Source organism: Rhinolophus sinicus, chromosome 17 (assembly GCF_057876585.1).
Source record: "Rhinolophus sinicus isolate RSI-liver-muscle chromosome 17, RSI-T2T, whole genome shotgun sequence".
Lineage (NCBI taxonomy): Eukaryota > Metazoa > Chordata > Mammalia > Chiroptera > Rhinolophidae > Rhinolophus > Rhinolophus sinicus.
Window position 1 is genome coordinate 21,429,574 of NC_142517.1, and position 18,151 is coordinate 21,447,724.

The window sequence follows — 18,151 nt, forward strand, 5'->3', positions numbered from 1 at the left end:
TGTATAGGAAAAAAAGACAAAGGCTATATATACCTAACCCTTCAGTCAAACCTTAATTTAAAAGCAAGTTATTTAAGCTCACAGATACCACTTCAATTACGAGCCACTAGTGGTCATTACATAATGGGTATAATTTTGCTCCAACTTCAAATGTTTTTTTTTCTTTTTTGCTTTCATAACATGATCCTACTTGAGCAACTCTACAGCCCTCCTAGAATAACCTATAGGCACCTCAAACTCAACATGAGCAAACCTAAACTCTTAGATCTCAACACCCCTTCCCAACCCCACTCCCTATGTAAATCTACCCCCACCCCAGTCTCCTAACAGCAAATGGCACTAACATCTCTTCAGCTGTTCAAACCTGAGTCATTCCTGGTTCTACACTCTCATTACATCCACCTTATCTGCAAGTCTTGTCATGTCTACCCTTAAAATACATCTTGAATCTATCTGCTTCACTCATCTGCACCACTACTCCCTTTATCCAATCTGCCCTGAACTACCTTTAAATGGGTTTCCTGTGTCCACTTCATCCCTTTCCATCCACATCACAGCAGCCTGGGTAAGATTTTTAAAACAGAAATCCCTTTCTTGCTTAAACATATACAAGGGCTGTATATTGCAATTCACATAAAATCTAAACTCCTTTCCAAGGCCTATAAAGCTGTACAAATCCAAACACCTGACGACCTTCCAACCTCTCATTTCACAACACTTCACTCACTAGGCTTTGGCCATGCTGACCGCCTTCAGTTTTTCAAACATAGGCTCTCACCTCTCAAAGCAAATGCCCCTCCACAGGGGTACTTTTCCTAAGAACCTCATCGAAGCAGGTTTCCCACACTTCCTCCCCAGCCTGTTGATGTTCATCACGTTCTTTCCATTGCCTTTGCAGCACTTACCGTATTTAAATATGTACCTGTTTGTTTGCTTAACTCTTACCTGACTTTTTCCTCCATTAAACTGCTAGCTCCATAAGGGCAGACCCCATCTCTACTGGATCTCCTGTGCCTAGATGGGTGCTGATGCCTAGTAGGAGCTCAACAAATCGTGGTAGATGTGTGAGTTACATTGGCATCATGGGCTAAATTGTGTCTCCCCGAGATTCATACGAGGTGTGATCAAACAATATGGTGAATGTTTAAATTAAAAACAATTTATTACAGTAAAAGACACATTGCCATTAGTCATCCTCAAAATACTCCCCCTCACTTCGAACATACTTCTCCCATCGTTCTTGCCACTTTCTGAAGCAGTTCTGGAAGTCCTCTTTCGTGAGTGTCTTTAGTTGTGCTGTTATGGCCGCCTCGATGTCATGAATTGATTCAAAATGTTTACCTTTCTTGGTCATTTTAACTTTTCAGAAGAGCCAGAAGTCACATGATGCCAGATCTGGTGAATAAGGTGAATGAGGACAACCATAATGTTTTTATGAGACAGAAATTGCCATATGCCAGAAGCGACGTGTGACACAGAGCATTGTCATGATGGAGGATGATTTATGGCACACTTTAAAACACACCTTATCTCATTCATAGCTTATACCCGACTAACTGCACCAAATAAGTTGAAACTCGTCACACACTGTTACAGGACGTGTCACTTCCCATATTGAAGATCCCTGCCTTTCCGTTGGATGGCACTTGGCAGCAGCATTCACCGTATTGTTTATCACACCTCGTATGTTGAAGTCCTAATTCCAATGACCTCAGAATGTAACGATTTTAGGAGACAAGGTCTTCAAGAAGGTGATTTAGTTAAAATGAGGGCATATGGGTGGGTCCTAATCCAATCTGACTGGTGTCCTTATAAGAAGAGATTTGGTCACAAGAAGAGACACCAGGGATGCACACAGAGAGAGAAAAGACCCTGGGAGGGCACAGCAAGAAGGCAGCCATCTGCAAGCCACTGGGAGAGGCTCCAGAAGACTTCAAACCTTCCAACACTTTGATATTGGACTTCTAGCCTCCAGAACTGTAAGAAAACAAATTTCTATTGTTTAAGCCATCCAGTCTGTGATATTTTTTGTTTTATGGTAGCCCTAGCAAACAAATACACTTGGAATTACAATGTAAATAGAAAAACAAATCACATTGTATTCCTAAGTAACATTGTTATGCATTTGAGTCATGTTTGATCTGGAATTCATAGTTACAACACAGCATAATGTGAATTCCAGATCTGTGCATTATCTAGTCAACCTGGTTAAGAAATACAGATAAATTCCAAAGTTTCCACTGGGATTTGGCAAACTTCTAAAATTTTCCACAATGACTGATCAAACTTATTCATTACCTGCAAAAATGACAATTTGGATTAATATCATGCTTCCATAACACATTAAGGTCAGACGCATCTGTTGATAAGATTATTCAAGTGTGTCCCCATCAGCCATTACCGAAGTTGAAGCTTACAGACTGTGCTCTGTTTATATTGCAAAGACTACACAAGAACAACATAGGTCATAAAAATTCTTTCCAAAGAGAAAACAGTAATTTTATATAGTTCTGTAATTGCGTTCATCTCAATTTTCTATTTTAGAATGACTAAATAATAAGCAAGTATTCTTTAGTCTCATGTGAAAATCATTACAAACTAATTTTTTTTTCAAATTTTGGAAATCCTGAATATTAAAATAAATCTGTAGGCAGTATGCTTCTATAGGTCTAAAACGGGCTATAGGGAGAGTGGGCTGCATTTCTGCATCCCACCCTCACTAATTTAAAAATGGATGTCAAACAGAGATGATACATATGGTAACAACTTTAACTCTTATAAACATAAAATGGATCCAGAAAAAGATTTTTAGTCTACAGCATTATCAGTATTTTTAGGCAGTTCTGATGATTATAATTACTCATGCTAAAGCATTATTTCACCACTTGGCATGCCACTCATTTTGAAGTTCAAAGATTACAAACCAGATTTTGTCACAGATTTAATACATATAATAGAAATCTTGCCAATTTTTTGCCCACAAGGTTCAATGGATTTCAGAATTTTTGTTTCTCTTTTTTCCATTGTGCTGCTTTTTTTTTTTTTTTTTCAGCTCTTTAAGTACAGGTGTTTTCTAAATTCATGGATATACAAACAACATATCAAACAAGATGTTGCTATTAAAATTCATAGACATGCTTAGTTTCTCCCATGATGTCTCTCTCTCTCTCTCTCTCTCTCTCTCTCTCTCTCTCTCTCTCTCTCTCTCTTTCTCTCTTTCCCCCCTTCTTTCTTCCCCCCCTTTTATTCTCCTACCCAAACTGCCTAACCAGGAATTATTTTACAAAGGAAAAATATTTTAAAATTACAAAATCCCATACTATTTTCACAAAAATTTTGGAGTTGAATAGATGCCAAGAAACATTTTTAAGTTCCTTCAGAACTTTCACTTCTATTTGGGGTTTCAAGGAAGAAAATTAAACCCCGTTATTATTGAGAGAAGCAAGTCAATTCCTCCTCTTTTTCTCAAGAAGATGTAAATTTTTAAGTTTGGCCTCTTTCACCTGATTGGACGATTACCAACATCAACTCCTTCCTCTACAAACAGCTTCCATGCAGTCAAATATTAATACAACCAACCCCCACACTCTTCACAAGCAGAGAACGTAGTAGGCGTTTATCAAGTACTGAATGGATGAGAGGAAAAGGTGTAATGTTTTTGTGCAGGCTCTGAAGACACAACAAAGCAAAACAATGAAAGAGTGGGTGGCCATCTTCCTAAGATTGGTGGTTGGAGTTATGGAACCCACATCACACCTTTTTTCAAAATGGCCTCTTGTCCTCACTACTCAAATTGTGTAGCCTCTTCAATATTTGTCATAGTCATCTTTCATCAAATCAGGTGATCAGACAAGGTAGCATGCTGCCTAAATTGATGGCTTTTCTCCAAGTTTCTCTCTATTATACATCTGTTTCCCCTGCGAGGAGATCAGCTACCCATACTCTTAGTACATATAATGGTTGAGCTTGATTTCAGCCAAAATGAGGCCAGAAGGACTACTATGTGGCACTCTGGCCTTTCCCAGTATTATTGGTTTTATATTTACTGCAATGGTGAATGTGGGAAGGGCCCATTGTGTGTTCTTCCCTGCTCTGATCAGAGAGGAGCTGCCCTACTATCTCCTACCCAGGCAGAAATACTTTAAGCAATCTAAAGTGATTAAGTTGGTATATAAAGTTAGAACCCATAGAAAGGAGTTGAACATATATTGATAGTTGAAAAGATTCCATTTTAATATAAAAATATATATTCAAAGAGGGAACACCACATTCAAACCTGTATCTCCTACACCCTGTAGCCTTCATTTTACATTAAATAATCTCTCTCTTCCAATTATCACTGGCAGGCTTCCTATATATCTTCTATTACTATAGCAACAAAGTAGTTCAGTTAATCTAATTAGGCGATATTCAATTACCCGTGTTAGGGGAAAAAGATATACTTTCTCTTTCTGCCAGAGTCATTATTGATTAAGTAGAGAAGGGTTAGAAAGAGCACCTATCAGCCCAGATTTTCAGGCTTCTTGAGCCAAGATTAAAGTAGAGTTTGGGCAAAAAGTTGATTCTTGCATTTCTTCTACTTGGTGGCCTGAGCACTCAAGTAAATCACCAAGTTCAGCAAATTCCCACTTCGGGGGGAAATCACTTGAAATGCTGTCATGCAAGTTAGCCCTAAACTTATAATTACACTATCTGCCCTGTGAATTGGTGTAGAAATATCAAATCTGGAGACATGAAAATTAACTTGACTCTTGGAACCTTGCCCCTAAAAAACATTAGTCTCTCTAATAATAAATGAAGGCAAGAAATAATTACTGCAGTGCTAGTAGTTGTGAAGTGATGTCCCCAAGAGATAAAATAGTTATCTTGTGAGAACTAAACTAAGAAAATCAAGTCACCATTAAATGTTAAAGGACACATTCATTTTTTTGAGCAATACACACATGCAATTAATCAGGCTTTTGGCAACTAGTGCTACTAAACAATATTTCCATTTGGATTTTTAAACCTTAATTACGTTCTAAGGGATTCCTGATTTCTACCCTCAACAGAGGGTACCTTTTCCTCTACTAGTGACTGCCATTTCAATAAACAACTTTATTGCTACTTATTTGTTTGCAATAAAATCTCAGAAGTCATCTTCGATTCCTCTCATCCAATCCATTACTAAGCCCTGTCATTTCTATCTCAAAATGTATCTCAATCTGGTCCCCTCACTCCATCTCTAGGACAACTTGACTTGTCTGGGCCACCACCACCTCTCAGTTGGTCAACAACTATAGTCTTCCTGTTTCACTTTCTTTACCGTACAGTCCATCTCCACACTGTACTTTAAATGTAGACCAAATGATACTCTAGATTAATACTCATCCATCAATGGCTTCCCACGTCTCTTACAGTAAAATCCCATTTCCTCCTCACGGTCTACCCAACCCTTCAAAATTTGGCTTCTGTCTGATTCTCTAATCCCCTCTCAGTCTCCTCCACCTGCTCATTTTGTGACCTCCTTTATGTTCTTCCAAAAATGCCAAGTGTATTAGTTTTCTGAGGCTGCCAAAACAAATTACCAAAAATGGGGTGGCTCAAAAACACAGAAATCTATTCTCTCATAGTTTTGGAGGCCAGAAGCTTACAATCAAGTTGTTGGCAGGGCTGCGCTTCCCCTGAAGGCTCTCGGGCACAATCCTTCCTTGCCCCTTTCCAGCTCCTGGTGGTTCCAGGTGTTCCTTGGTTTGTCTCTGCCTCTGCCTTCACATGACCTTCTCCCCTGTGGTTTTGTCTTCTCTTCTGTCTGCTATAAGGACACATTTTGCTGGGTGTAGTCAATCCAAAATGATCTCATCTCAAGGTCCTTACCTTTATTACATCTGCAAAGACTCTTTCCAAATAAGGTCACATTCACAGGTTTTGGAGCATGCACAGTTCCTTTTGGAAGCCACCATTCAGCCCAAGATACTAAGGGTTTTTCATCTTTAGGCCTTTGTAATTCTTGTTTCCTCTACAAGAAGCACTCTCCTCTCAGAACTGGACTCATCATTGAGGTCTCACCTGAAATATGGCACACTGTCCTGACTTAGTTCTTCCTTGGCCGTCCTACTCAAAATGGACTCCCCTTTTTACTTTTTATCCTCACCGCGCTGTATATTTCCATCACAGCATTCATCCAAACATAGGAAGTTTGGCCTTTGTATTTACTTTCTATTGTCTGTCTCTCATATGCTAATGCAATCTCCGTGAGGGTGTAGAGCCTGTCTGTCTCACTCGCTCCTGTTAGGTCCCTGGCACCTAACACAGTGCCCAGCATGTAATAACTGCTCAGTAAATATTTACTGAATAATAAATTTAGTCCTCACTGCAACTACATGAAGTAGGATGAAATCAGCCATCTGAGGATGGCGTGGAGATAGGCTAGCTCACAAATTAAATCTGTATCTAATAAAAGGACCAGGACACAATCTCCAAAACACATGACTGAGTTACTATTGATATACTAAAAGGTTGTTTAATCAATTATATTGAAATTTCTCAAACGAAGAAAAAGTCTTTTTCCCCTTACATCAATAGAAAGAAGCTAATCTTGTCATCAAGAAAGTGGGAAGCCCTAAACCAGGAAAATAGCAGTGTGTTTCCAGAATGCTCCAGGTTGCTCTTTTAAGGATCACAGAGTCAGGACTGGGGATATAATTTACGGGGCTCAGTGCAAAGTGAAAATACAGGGCCACTTGTTAGAAGAGCAGGAAAATGCATCACTAAAGGTACTAGAAAATTTAGGTGTTTCCTTTCTTCTCTGGATGGTCATGCTGTTTTTCATTTACTATTTGATGTCTAAGTGAAGAAAAAAATTAACGTTTTAAATTATTAGCATGGATTTTACTGTTGTTTATCTTGTAATATTATGCAATGTTGTTTTTAAATGCAAATATAAGAGCATTTACCTTTATATTAAATCATCAAAATTACATTTGATGTAGCTCATTCACACATGTCTATTTCATTCTTAACAGAAAAGTGGAAACACAGCACAAAACTAACTCAACTGTTTTTATTTCACTTCTTAATACATGTACATTTTATCAACACTTTCTAGTTTCAGTTTATTGATGAGTTAGAAAACACTGAAATGAAAAGGAATTACAGGTTGCTCTATTTTCTTCCGTCTGTCACCATTTTCAGCATCAGTGAGTAGCTAACACAGGGGAGTAATTTGAGTAAGAACGAATATAATAGGGTTCCTTGGTCGTTTGTGTTTCTCATAACACCACTGTCTTTTGTCTGCATTCTAAGCCAGTTCTGGTTAGAATAGAAAGCGCAGCCTGTTGGGCTGTCAGTGCCCTGCTTACTCAGTACAAGTAACAAGCTGTGACTCTCCCTGAACTCCCAAACATCATGGGCCCCTGGAATTCTATGTTCATGGAGCATCTTGAATGAATTGTAGCAATGGAGTGACAAGAAACAGCAGACACACATACTGCATGTATGTCCCCTGCTCGTGGACATCTCCATTGCCCCATCAGACTTCACTTACAACACACAAGTTCAACAACAACCTTATTAAGAATTTCAAGACTACATCAGCAGAGCATTAAACCAAGAGTGGGTACCTTCCGAGTGCGAGCCCTGTATGACCACATGTCCTTGAAGTCAACCCTGCAATGAGTATTCTGGTATTCTAGGCCAACAGACTCGTACCGTGGAGACGGATTCATCTAGAAATCATCTCAGTGACCTGAATAATTAGTAAGATGCAACCAATTTCCTTCCCTTGCACCTATGATGCAATCTTACAATTCTAATTTGTCATCCCATATCCACTTTTTTCCAAGTAGCGAAGAATAATTCATTCACTCAGAAGTTAAATTTCTCACTATAATTTAATATTGTCATTTTGGTGGATGCATAAGACTCTTGAAACAAAGATAATGACCAGAACTCGATCATCCCTAAATACACTGCCAAAATCAAGTTTTCTGAACCAATAAAGATAAATATTACATAATGACCAAAGCTGATACATTGAAAATTCAACAGTGCTGCATATTCCTCTCCAAACAACCTTTCAAGATCCATGTCTCCATTATTTCACCTCGTACTCAAAATAATTTTTCTCCTAAAATATTGTACATGGAACCTTGCTAATATCAAGTGATACTAACAATGTGACATGAAGCACATTTTTAACGAAATGTTTAACTTATTGGTAAGTTGTTGGATATGTGGAATAAAGGAAAGATCACTTAGCTGTGATTTTGCTCACCTGAATTGTAGTTTCCAGATCTGCTTCATGTTGGCAGGATAACAACAGCAAGTTTTAAAACTCCCCTATGCTTTAAATTCCTCATTTGCAAAATACAGGTTTTAAAATAAATCATCACCAATATCCCTTCCTGATTTAGAATTCTACAATTCTGTAGTACCCGAGAAACAAACTAATAACAAAAAAAGCATATGCCTTTATCACCATACCTTTGATGCACGCACATGCCTCCTATACCTCTTGTGGGTCCCAAAGGTGAGGTCATCGCCAAGGGGCTGAAGGGTATTTTCAGAGGAAGGTGAGTACAAAAGGGTCATTCATCCGAGGAGTAATTAGCAAAGATGTATTTAAGTCTGCGCCATATTCGGAACATTCTTCCTGGAAAAAAAAGTAAATTATCCTCCCTGTTAAAAAAAACCTAAAATCTTGAAAATAGAAAATATCCCCAGAGGCTTTTCAGCAGAAATGTTCGTAGATTTTTTTGAATCTTAGATGGGATTTTGAGTGTATACTTTTCCCAAAAGCCTGTAGGACACTGTCCATTGGCTCCTGTGATAGGCTATATAATGTTTCAGGCAAGAATGAGAAGAAACAATACTTTCCTACCTCTCTAAATTCTGCCTAAGAGTTTTTTAAAAAAGAGTTTAGCTTCCAATGTTACATCATTCCAAATCTGAACCACAAAAGGTAGCTTTCTCTTATACAGTTATTGCCAATCTATAGTCGATATATTTACTATTGCCTCTCTTTAACACACAAAAACACATGCAAAAGCGTCATAAAATTTGTCACTAGAGCAGACTTGACTAAGCCCTTCTTCTGATACTCAGTTGTGAATCATTAATCAAGTCATTTAACTTCTGTGAGCCATAGCTTATTCATTTTTAAAAGAAAAAGGAATGGATTAGATGACTCATTTATTTAATTGAATCTATTCTATTGAGTCCATTCTGAAGTTCTAAGAATTTACAGTTCCCAGTTTATATTTTCTATCACTTTGGATTTTTGATTAATGATTTAATTTTAAATTATATTTGGATTTTTATAATCACAATAATATATTTGCATGATTCATACTTGGATCCTAAGTAAAATATTATAACCCTAGTTCATACATATTCCAGTAAGCAATAAGATGGTGCACCAACAAACAATTTCATTTCCAAAATAACAATTGATGTTGTTTATTGAGTGTTTTACATTAAGATATTTACATATTTTAATACTCAAAACATATTTTGACATGGATATAGTTCTTTCCATTCTCCAGTTGAGAAACTGAGACTTAAGGGCCCCATAGCCAATCACTGGTGGAGTCAGGATTCTAACACCATCCTTCTGCCTTCTTACTCCATCCTTGTAACCGAGTCTAGATTATGCCTCCTAGATCTGTCTGGGACAACCAACAACAAATGAATACAATGATTTTTCTAATCACTGGTCCAATAAAGTCAATGCAAGATTTTCAGCCTGTAGGGGAAAGTTAGATAATTTTTAAAGCCTTCAATAAGTATTGTTTTACTTAAAAAAAAAAAAAAAAAAAAAAAAGAAAGAAAGAAAGAAATAATCACAATAAAAGCAAGCTGAAGAGCATTTGAAACTCCAATCACATGACCAGAGTGAACTGTAAAGCTTAGTTCTTTTATATTTCCTGCTTCCAAAGGGATCTAAAAACATGTAACTAGGTTCAGTAGGCAATTTACTACCGATATAATCAGGAAGAGAAAAAGTAAAGAAATAAGGAGAAATCATTCATTAAATATTCCCTAATTAAAGTATACCATGCCCTTTTTATACCACTTGTAATTAGAAAAAAGAAAGCTCTTTTTGAAACAAAGGGTATTTGGCTAACATTCAAGATACATTAAAATAAAATGTCCCCAATTAATAAAATGGTATGAAATTTGATTGTCTATAGCAGTCTTTTTATGGAAAAAATAATAATCCCCTGTAACTTAAGAGCAGTAATATGAAATACACCTGTAAGCCATTAAGAAGTCTTTTGTTATGAAACTCTGAAATGCTGATGAAGACCTGGTATCAGCAAATATATCATTTTATTCCAGCTATTCAAGGCCCATAGCAATTCAACAGAAAATTAATTAGCATCACCTCACCATAAATCTCAACAGTATTAGCTAAAATGCCAATTTTGTAATCACTTTTCATTAAAGCCAAAAATACTAATTAAAATTGATTTTTGCCTGTGCTTTGGTAAACGGTGGCCAGTTAATGGCTTTCTATTGTAATGCAGACCTTTACTTAAATTAATTTTGGATGTTGTCTCTTTTCTTTTTATAAAGATAATGAAGTGTGAAAGGATAAGAGATGTGGGTGCAGAAAAGGGCAGTTGACATGCAGGGAGAATAGTGAAACATAAAGAATTCTGGAGCTTTTGCTAATGTTATAATAGAGCACAACCAGACTCCTTTATAAGTAGCTTTTAAATATGTTATTACAGAAGCAAAAGTAAATAAAGCCTCTTAACATATAAGTGGTAAGAATTTATTACTATAAGTGATTTGAATGATTAAATAACATCTCTTTCTAAAGAATTTTCTGAATAAAGTCCTATCTTTACTTGTATAATGTGACCCATTTGTAAAAAGACAAACCCATGAAGTTAGTCCATGTTTGGAGGATCATTTGGAATCAATCGAGAATAATTTAAGTCTCAATATATGTTGAATGGAAGGTGATACCTAAATAAATGTCCAATCTGTTTCATTCGAGCTAAATAGAAAAATAACAAAACATAAATCTCTTAGCGATTAGTCCACAAAGGATTTAATTGTTCTTTTAACTTTTTAATTAATAAAAACAATTAATATGGTACTAAAGTTGAGTTTTGAGGGGCATCAGGATGGGACAGATGAAGATGAGCAGCTGGGTTTTTCCAATAAGTGGAAAAGGATACTGAGTCACTAAGAGTCAGGTTCTCTGGGGAGCCAAAAATTAGAACCAAAAGCCACATGGACAAAATCAAGTTCAGTGTTGTAGAGTTCTATATACATGCAGAGTGAAAAGATGGCTAATATTTCTGGATTTAGACCAAGCCTATGGGACAAGGTGGAAAGAAGATCCCAAATAAAAAGGCCAGGTTCAGGGGTGGCCTGATGGCTCAGTTGTTCAGAGCGCGAGCTCTGAGCAAAAGGGTTGCCAGTTCGATTCCCACATGGGTCAGTGAGCTGTGCCCTCCACAACTGCACTGAAGAGAAGGATCTGCCGCTGAACTTCTGGAGGGGCGGCCACATGGCTCAGTTGGAGTGCGAGCTCTTGACTACAGGGTTGCCGGTTCGATTCCCACATGGGACGGTGGGCTGCGCTCCCCTTTCAACTAAGGATTGAAAACAGCAACTGGTCTTGGGCTGAGCTGTGTCCTCCACAGTTGGATTGAGGTCCAACGACTTGGAGCTGATGGGCCCCTGGAAAAACACACTGTTTCCCAATATTCCCCAATAAGACTGAGGGAAAAAAATATTTAAAAAAAAAAAAAAAGGCCAGGTTCAAAACACTAACAGCCAATAAACATGGGCAAAATCCATTTTAAATAGTGTTTTGGCTTTAATAAAAAGAGATTATAAAATTAAGATTAAATCTTACAAACTTAGATGAAATTCTAAGATCCCTAAAAGGTGGGAATGGTGTCTAGATTCAGAGACCTCTTATCATTTTCCATTGGGTTCTGTGACCTTGAGAATTTTACTTCTTACCCCCACCCTCATCCTTAACTATTACAACTACAAATTTACACTTTCTATTCCATTCTCATACAAAACCCAAATACATTTCTTCTTAAGACATTAGGAGGATAGCAATCTTAACAAACAAATATACTCTAAGAGTTAATAAATACTAGTTGTAAATCTCTCAGGTTTAGCTGCAATGTGTTAACTCAAAGGAATTATTTAGTACGCCCTTGACATTAGGGCAGCATAAATCCTGACCATTATGAATCCCCCAAACCAGAATTATTACTGTAACAAATAGCTTTCATCCCCAAATGGGATACAACATGACTGAAAATTTCAGTTTGGACCATGAGGTCATAACAAGATCATTTGGGGCTCCCTATAGACTTGCCTAGCTGTTTCCTTATGATCTCTTTATTCAAGTATATTTTGCTTACATAGCTAGGATCATATTTTAGATTCTGATTTCTGAGCCTTACTAACAGAATATTCAAAAGCTCTACATGTAAGATGAAGGGGGGATTTATGATTGATGTTTGCCACTAGATTGTTAGACATCCCCAGTATCTAAAATTCCTCCAAATTTACATCAAGTTATTTTTACATTTGTCTTAATGATACAGAAACCAGCCAGAAAATATCTAGTGCCACTATATTGTTCTATGTAGCTCTAATCTGAAGTGTGCGTGTTCAGTAATTTTCTGAACAGTGTCCCAAACAGTGTAAATAATTTAGTAATTGTTGGCAGTATTTTGCCACTTATCTGAAGTGGTCATCAAGCATAGAAAGAGATTCTATTATTAAATTGGGTTTGAGGAACATAGCATAAGAAACACTCGTCCTTGTCACTGGAAATAGAGCTAAACCAGAAAAAAAACAAAAAAACAATTGAGTGAAATATAGGAACAACTTTAATGTCCATGATACAGAATCTAGCTAAAACTATAATATCCAACTGGCTTTCTGAAATTGACTAAAGAAACGTCCATAGTGAATCTCTATCACGATTAGCACTTTACTTGAATTTGTAATTTTTATTAACCATTCAAATTCCTGAGGTCAATTTATGGTTTATTTTTGCTGATTTAGATGTGAGGTATATTGCCTGAGCCCTTGGATATTTGAGAATGTCTTTCTGTTATCCAAAAACACAATTCCATCACTTTACAGTGACATTTAGTGCTGCAGAGAAGCTTGAGGCTAGTCATTATTTTTCGTTTCTTTTTTTTTTCCTTTTTTTTCATCCTTTTGGAAATAATCTTTAAACTTTCCCCAAAGAAGGAGGTACCAGATACTTTCCTGATTTTTTTTTCAAAAATTTTGCAAGGCTGTGTTTAGATGTGAACTTGTGTTATTGACTTTACGTAAATGAAAAGGAAATTTTCAATCTGTACACTTTTTTTTATTTTAATTTGAATGTATTTCCCTCATTTAAGACTCTGGTTATTGTTGCTAAGTGTTCCAATGTTTACATTAGGTGCCCCACAACTATCAAGCATTCTACATGTTCATTTCCCCTTTACATCTTTATTTACTCATTGTTTTTATACCTTTATTCTCTTGGAGAGCTTCTACAAGTGATGTCCTCCGTCACTGTTTTAATTCTTCCATAGTATCAATCCTGCTATAACTACACCCTTCCAATTTGTCATTTTCTTTCCCATCACATTACCTTTTCCATCTTATCCTCTATTCTCCTAACGACTTTGTGTTTCTATTTAATAGAGAGCAATCTTTTCAGCGCTTTAAAAAATAATAGTTTTCTGCAATAACATGGATGGACCTAGACCTATTATGCAAAGTGGAATAAGTCAGACAGAGAAAGACAAATACTATATGATCTCCCTTATATGTGGAATCTAAAAAACAAAATAAACAAACAAACAAAACAGTAACAAACTCATACATACAGAAAAAAAGGTTGGGGAACTGGGGGAAAAAGGTGAAGGGATTAAAAAATACAAATTGGTCATTACAAAATGGTCACAGAGATGTAAAGTACAGCATAGAGAATGTAGTCAATAATGTTGCAACAACTATGTATAGTGCCAGGTGGGTATTAGACTAGTCAGGGGAATCACTGCTTAAATTATATGTGAATGTCTAACCTCTATGCTATACACCAGAAACTAATATAAAATAATATGAATGTCAACTGTAACTGAAAAAAAATCAAAAATAAATAAATAAAAGTTACATAACCACAAAACAGTCTTCAAAAAAAAAAAAAAAAAAGGATAATAGGTTTCTAATGTTTCTACTAAGTCCCACTACAGATAATTTTAAATGAATGTTCTTCCTCTAACATTTCTAGATACGCTCCCTGTCTTTATTTTAGAATATATTTCAGAGTTCCTTCATTTATAACGTTTCTTCCTGCTGATGAAACTTAAATTTTCCATAAATAAAATGTTCCAAAAGTCAAAGTTTATAGGTTTCACCTAGCCTTATTCTCAATTTGAGTGTCAGTTAAATCTCCTTCACAGGCGTAGGATGGCTTTATGTACACAGTTCCTAATCATCAGTATGTATCAAGTTTTACTTCAGCATAGGTCTGTTGGAGTAAAATAGAGTCCATTCTTATCCCTGCTGTATGTTATTCTAAACAAATATTATATATGAAAATCTACAGCCTCCAGAAGGGAATGCTACCAGGGTTCTTTGTGCCTTTGTTGAGAGGACCAACTTCTAGAGTATCAGTCATCCCCAAATATCTTGTTCTTTGGCTTTCTAAAATCTGTGATCTTTGCACAGCTAAAATATTATTAATAATGACTGAATATTGCTCAATATCATACAAATAGTAAAATATTTACAATAGAAAGAACCCTACCTAGGATCCCAGATAGTATTAAAGTTCTAATTATTTTAGGGGGATTTTCTCAAAGTCACCTTTCTCCCTATTTTTACAAGGAAGAGAAAAAAAACATTCATAATCTCAAATAACAAACATTAATTAGAAAAGGTTTCAACACTACTTTAAATTTTTACTCAAGGTAACACATAACAGGACTTCTGTTTACCACCAAGTTGGAGAGAAGAACTTTGATTCCTGTTAATGGGGAGAAAAACAAGGTGAGTCCTTGATCCACCTTTTTGGCTGGAAAGAGATTCCAGACCACACAGGGAACTCAGACAGAGTACAGAGGTCTCCCTGAGATGAACAGATAAAAGGAGGCCAAGGTGGCTAGAGTTCCTAGGGCAGAGTGCCAGAGAGTAGAGACCTGCACAGGAAAAGTGATTCTGTAACATGCAGAGGATACTTCTTGTGCCTTCAGTCAAGTATTGATCATTGCACATGTGTGGAAAATACTCAAAGCAGGGAAAAAATACACCCAAAAGGGTTAGAGGTAATATTCTTTAGAGCTAACATAGGGCCAGGAATAGTTTGTGTTCTCACTACCCAGAGCAGAAAATTTTCATAATTCACAGGCCATCAGTTAGAGTACTCAGAAGTTGTGAAGTATCACATCAGTAATGGGGCAAAATTAATCCAAGACTACAGGCTGCACTGATCCCACCTTAAAAAGCTTAAAAGTAAGCCTCTAAAAGATCAGTTCCCACATAACCTAACTTTATTCTATAAAAAAGCTCAGGAATATTTATCATAATAAAAATAACTAGCACCCAACAAGATAAAATATATAATATCTGGCAACCAGTCAATAATTTTCAGACATGCAAATAAGGAAAAAATATAATCCATAACAAGGAGAAAGAAATCAACCAATAAAAACAGATTAGAAATGCCAGATGATAGAATTAGTAGATAAGGGTATTAAAACTTGCACATAACTGTTTTTTACATATTTAAGAAGATGGAAGTAAGATTGAGTGTTTTAAATAGATATGAAAGATTTTAAAAGATGAAAACTGAATTTCTGAGATTAAAAAAATTCAAAGTCTGAGATAAAAAATAAACTGAATGAAATTAATAGCAGGTTCTGTTCTTCTGGAGAATCCTGACTAACAAAAATCTTAAAAGCATCCAGTGTGGGAAAAAATGCATTATATACATAGAAACAGAGATAATAATGATAGTAGATTTCATTTCAGCAAAAACAATACAAGCAATTCAGCAAAAACAACATCTTCAAAATATAAAAAGAAGGAAACTGTCAACCTAGAATTCTATACCAAGTAAAAATAAGTTTCAAATCAAAGTCCTTCAAAAAGAAGGAAAATGAAACTAAATGGGAAAGTGGGTTTACACAAGGAAATGAAGACTACAAAATATAATAAACATGTGGATAAACATAAAGGATAATTTAAAAGAAAAGTTTTGGGTTTTTTTTCAGCCCTCCGCAAGTGAAATCTCACTCTTTGTAATATTGTAAAGGTCCAAGCAGAACTTACGGTTTTCCCCTCTCCATCTTAATATAGAAGGTAGGCAAAAAGATGCTTATCTAGAGATGACTGTTTTATCTGAGACGACCTACTGTGGTATAGCAACTAGATCTCTCTGAATTGCCTCGACAATGAGCCAGCTGATACCTTGCCTTCTCTAGCCAAAGAAACTATACCTAAACTCCAATTCCCATGTTACCAATGGCTTTCTCCTCCCTGGAGAAGGGACTTCAACTTCCTATGGATCCCTAAAATCACCTAGGTATTGTGTTGCAAGTTTTCCAGACAATTTATGTAAACAGCTGGCTTCTAAATCCAGACTTCCTGGTGACTCGGTATTTTGTTTGTATGCCCACTAAAATATTGCTCTCACAATTTCCCTATAAGAAGTCAGAGTGACAGGAAAATGGAGACTCTCAATGCTAATGCAAATCTACTCTGTATCTATTAGATGACCTAGACTCCGGCATTACCTCCAAGGGATGAAGAGAATGCAGGTTCCACATGCCTCTTGCATTCTTACTAGTCCTTGATCTGCAGGCTTCCCCCAGTAAAGCCTGTTATCTTAACCCAGAATGTGTGACATTGTAGAAGTCTTCACAAAAAAGCCCTGATACATAACAAGTGGTGGGGCCCACGATGGGATTCAACTGTGCCATACCTACTATGTCTTTTATATTCAAGATGATTTACAGTGACGACGTCTGTCACCACTCATTTTAGGTCATTTGGTGAACAAAATGGAACATGTCCTATGGTTCTAATAAAGATCTTTCAAAGTGCCAAGCCAGCAAATGTTTTTATGATGCAGTGAGAGAAATAAAGCATAAAAAATATTTTATACTTTCCCAATATTACCATCACTATAAAGTATAGAAATCATTTCATAAGACTAGAATATCCTCAGTGACAGTTTTGAATGTGTTCATTCCCAGAAGGAAGCACAGTCATACTGCAAATGACAAGCGGAAGGCAGTGGGCAGGCTTGCTGAGATGGGCTGCGATGGGCCACTCCTGCGATGGGCCACTGATAGGGTTTCATAGACCTTGCAGTCAGTGAAAATTCCTCTCAGACTCTAGAATTATGTTGATGCTCAAACTTATTATAAGTTGCTATGAGTTTTCTTCTTTGCTTCTATGTTTTATAGGCATTTTTGTGAGAATATAGGAGACACTAGGTCAATAGACCTTGAGCCATGTGTTAATTTAAATAGAGGTTTTTAACCTAACCTCACGTGTATGGGTCTTGATTTTCTTCTTTTATCTTGAGTTCTTTCCCAGGATGTTCTCATGGCCCCTCATATAAATCTACCCTTGATGGCTCCACCTCACCAGTTCTTCAGAAATGGAAAGTTGTATGACAGAACTTTGATAACTGCAAAATACAAATGGGTTATCACTGTTATAATTCCCCCGCTGGGACTGAACAACTATGTTCTAATCATCCCACAAGTCCTAGTGATTTGGGCCCTGTAGTCACAGGTAATGGGATTATTTTACCTAGTGGTATCTCACTGCAAATAAATCTATATACTGATTATTAATTTGAAGTTTCAAAATTATTTTATCACAGGATGCTACAGGGGAAATTAATTCTTGATATCACCTGAAGAAAACAAGAGGGTGATGGTGGAGAAGTAACAGACTGGATGAGGTGTACCTATGAAAAAGGGTGATTTTCAAATCATAAACATTAGCCAATCCATGGGCCATAAAGTCAGTTAGTTGGTCTTGATTAACATTTAAAAAAATAAAATATGAGAGAATAGGAAAAATAGAAAAATCAGCCTATACTGCACATACTAAGAGTATACATGATTGTGTGTTTGCATGGGATATATGTACTGGGTCATTTATT

The 18,151-nt window shown here is 36.4% G+C and overlaps 1 protein-coding gene across 2 annotated transcripts in view; it reads right to left on the reverse strand.

The window, feature by feature from the left end:
- CHODL (chondrolectin) overlaps positions 1-18,151 on the reverse strand; it is a 237,247-nt gene that overhangs the window by 150,957 nt on the left and 68,139 nt on the right. Inside the window, exon 2 of one of the 2 annotated variants that reach the window (XM_088794174.1) lies at positions 8,464-8,632. In XM_088794174.1, the coding sequence (XP_088650300.1) occupies positions 8,464-8,519 (56 nt within the window). In that variant the 5' untranslated portion in view covers positions 8,520-8,632. Of the gene's footprint in view, positions 1-8,463; positions 8,633-18,151 lie in introns of those variants that run through there. The other variant, XM_088794175.1, reaches the window with a different exon arrangement.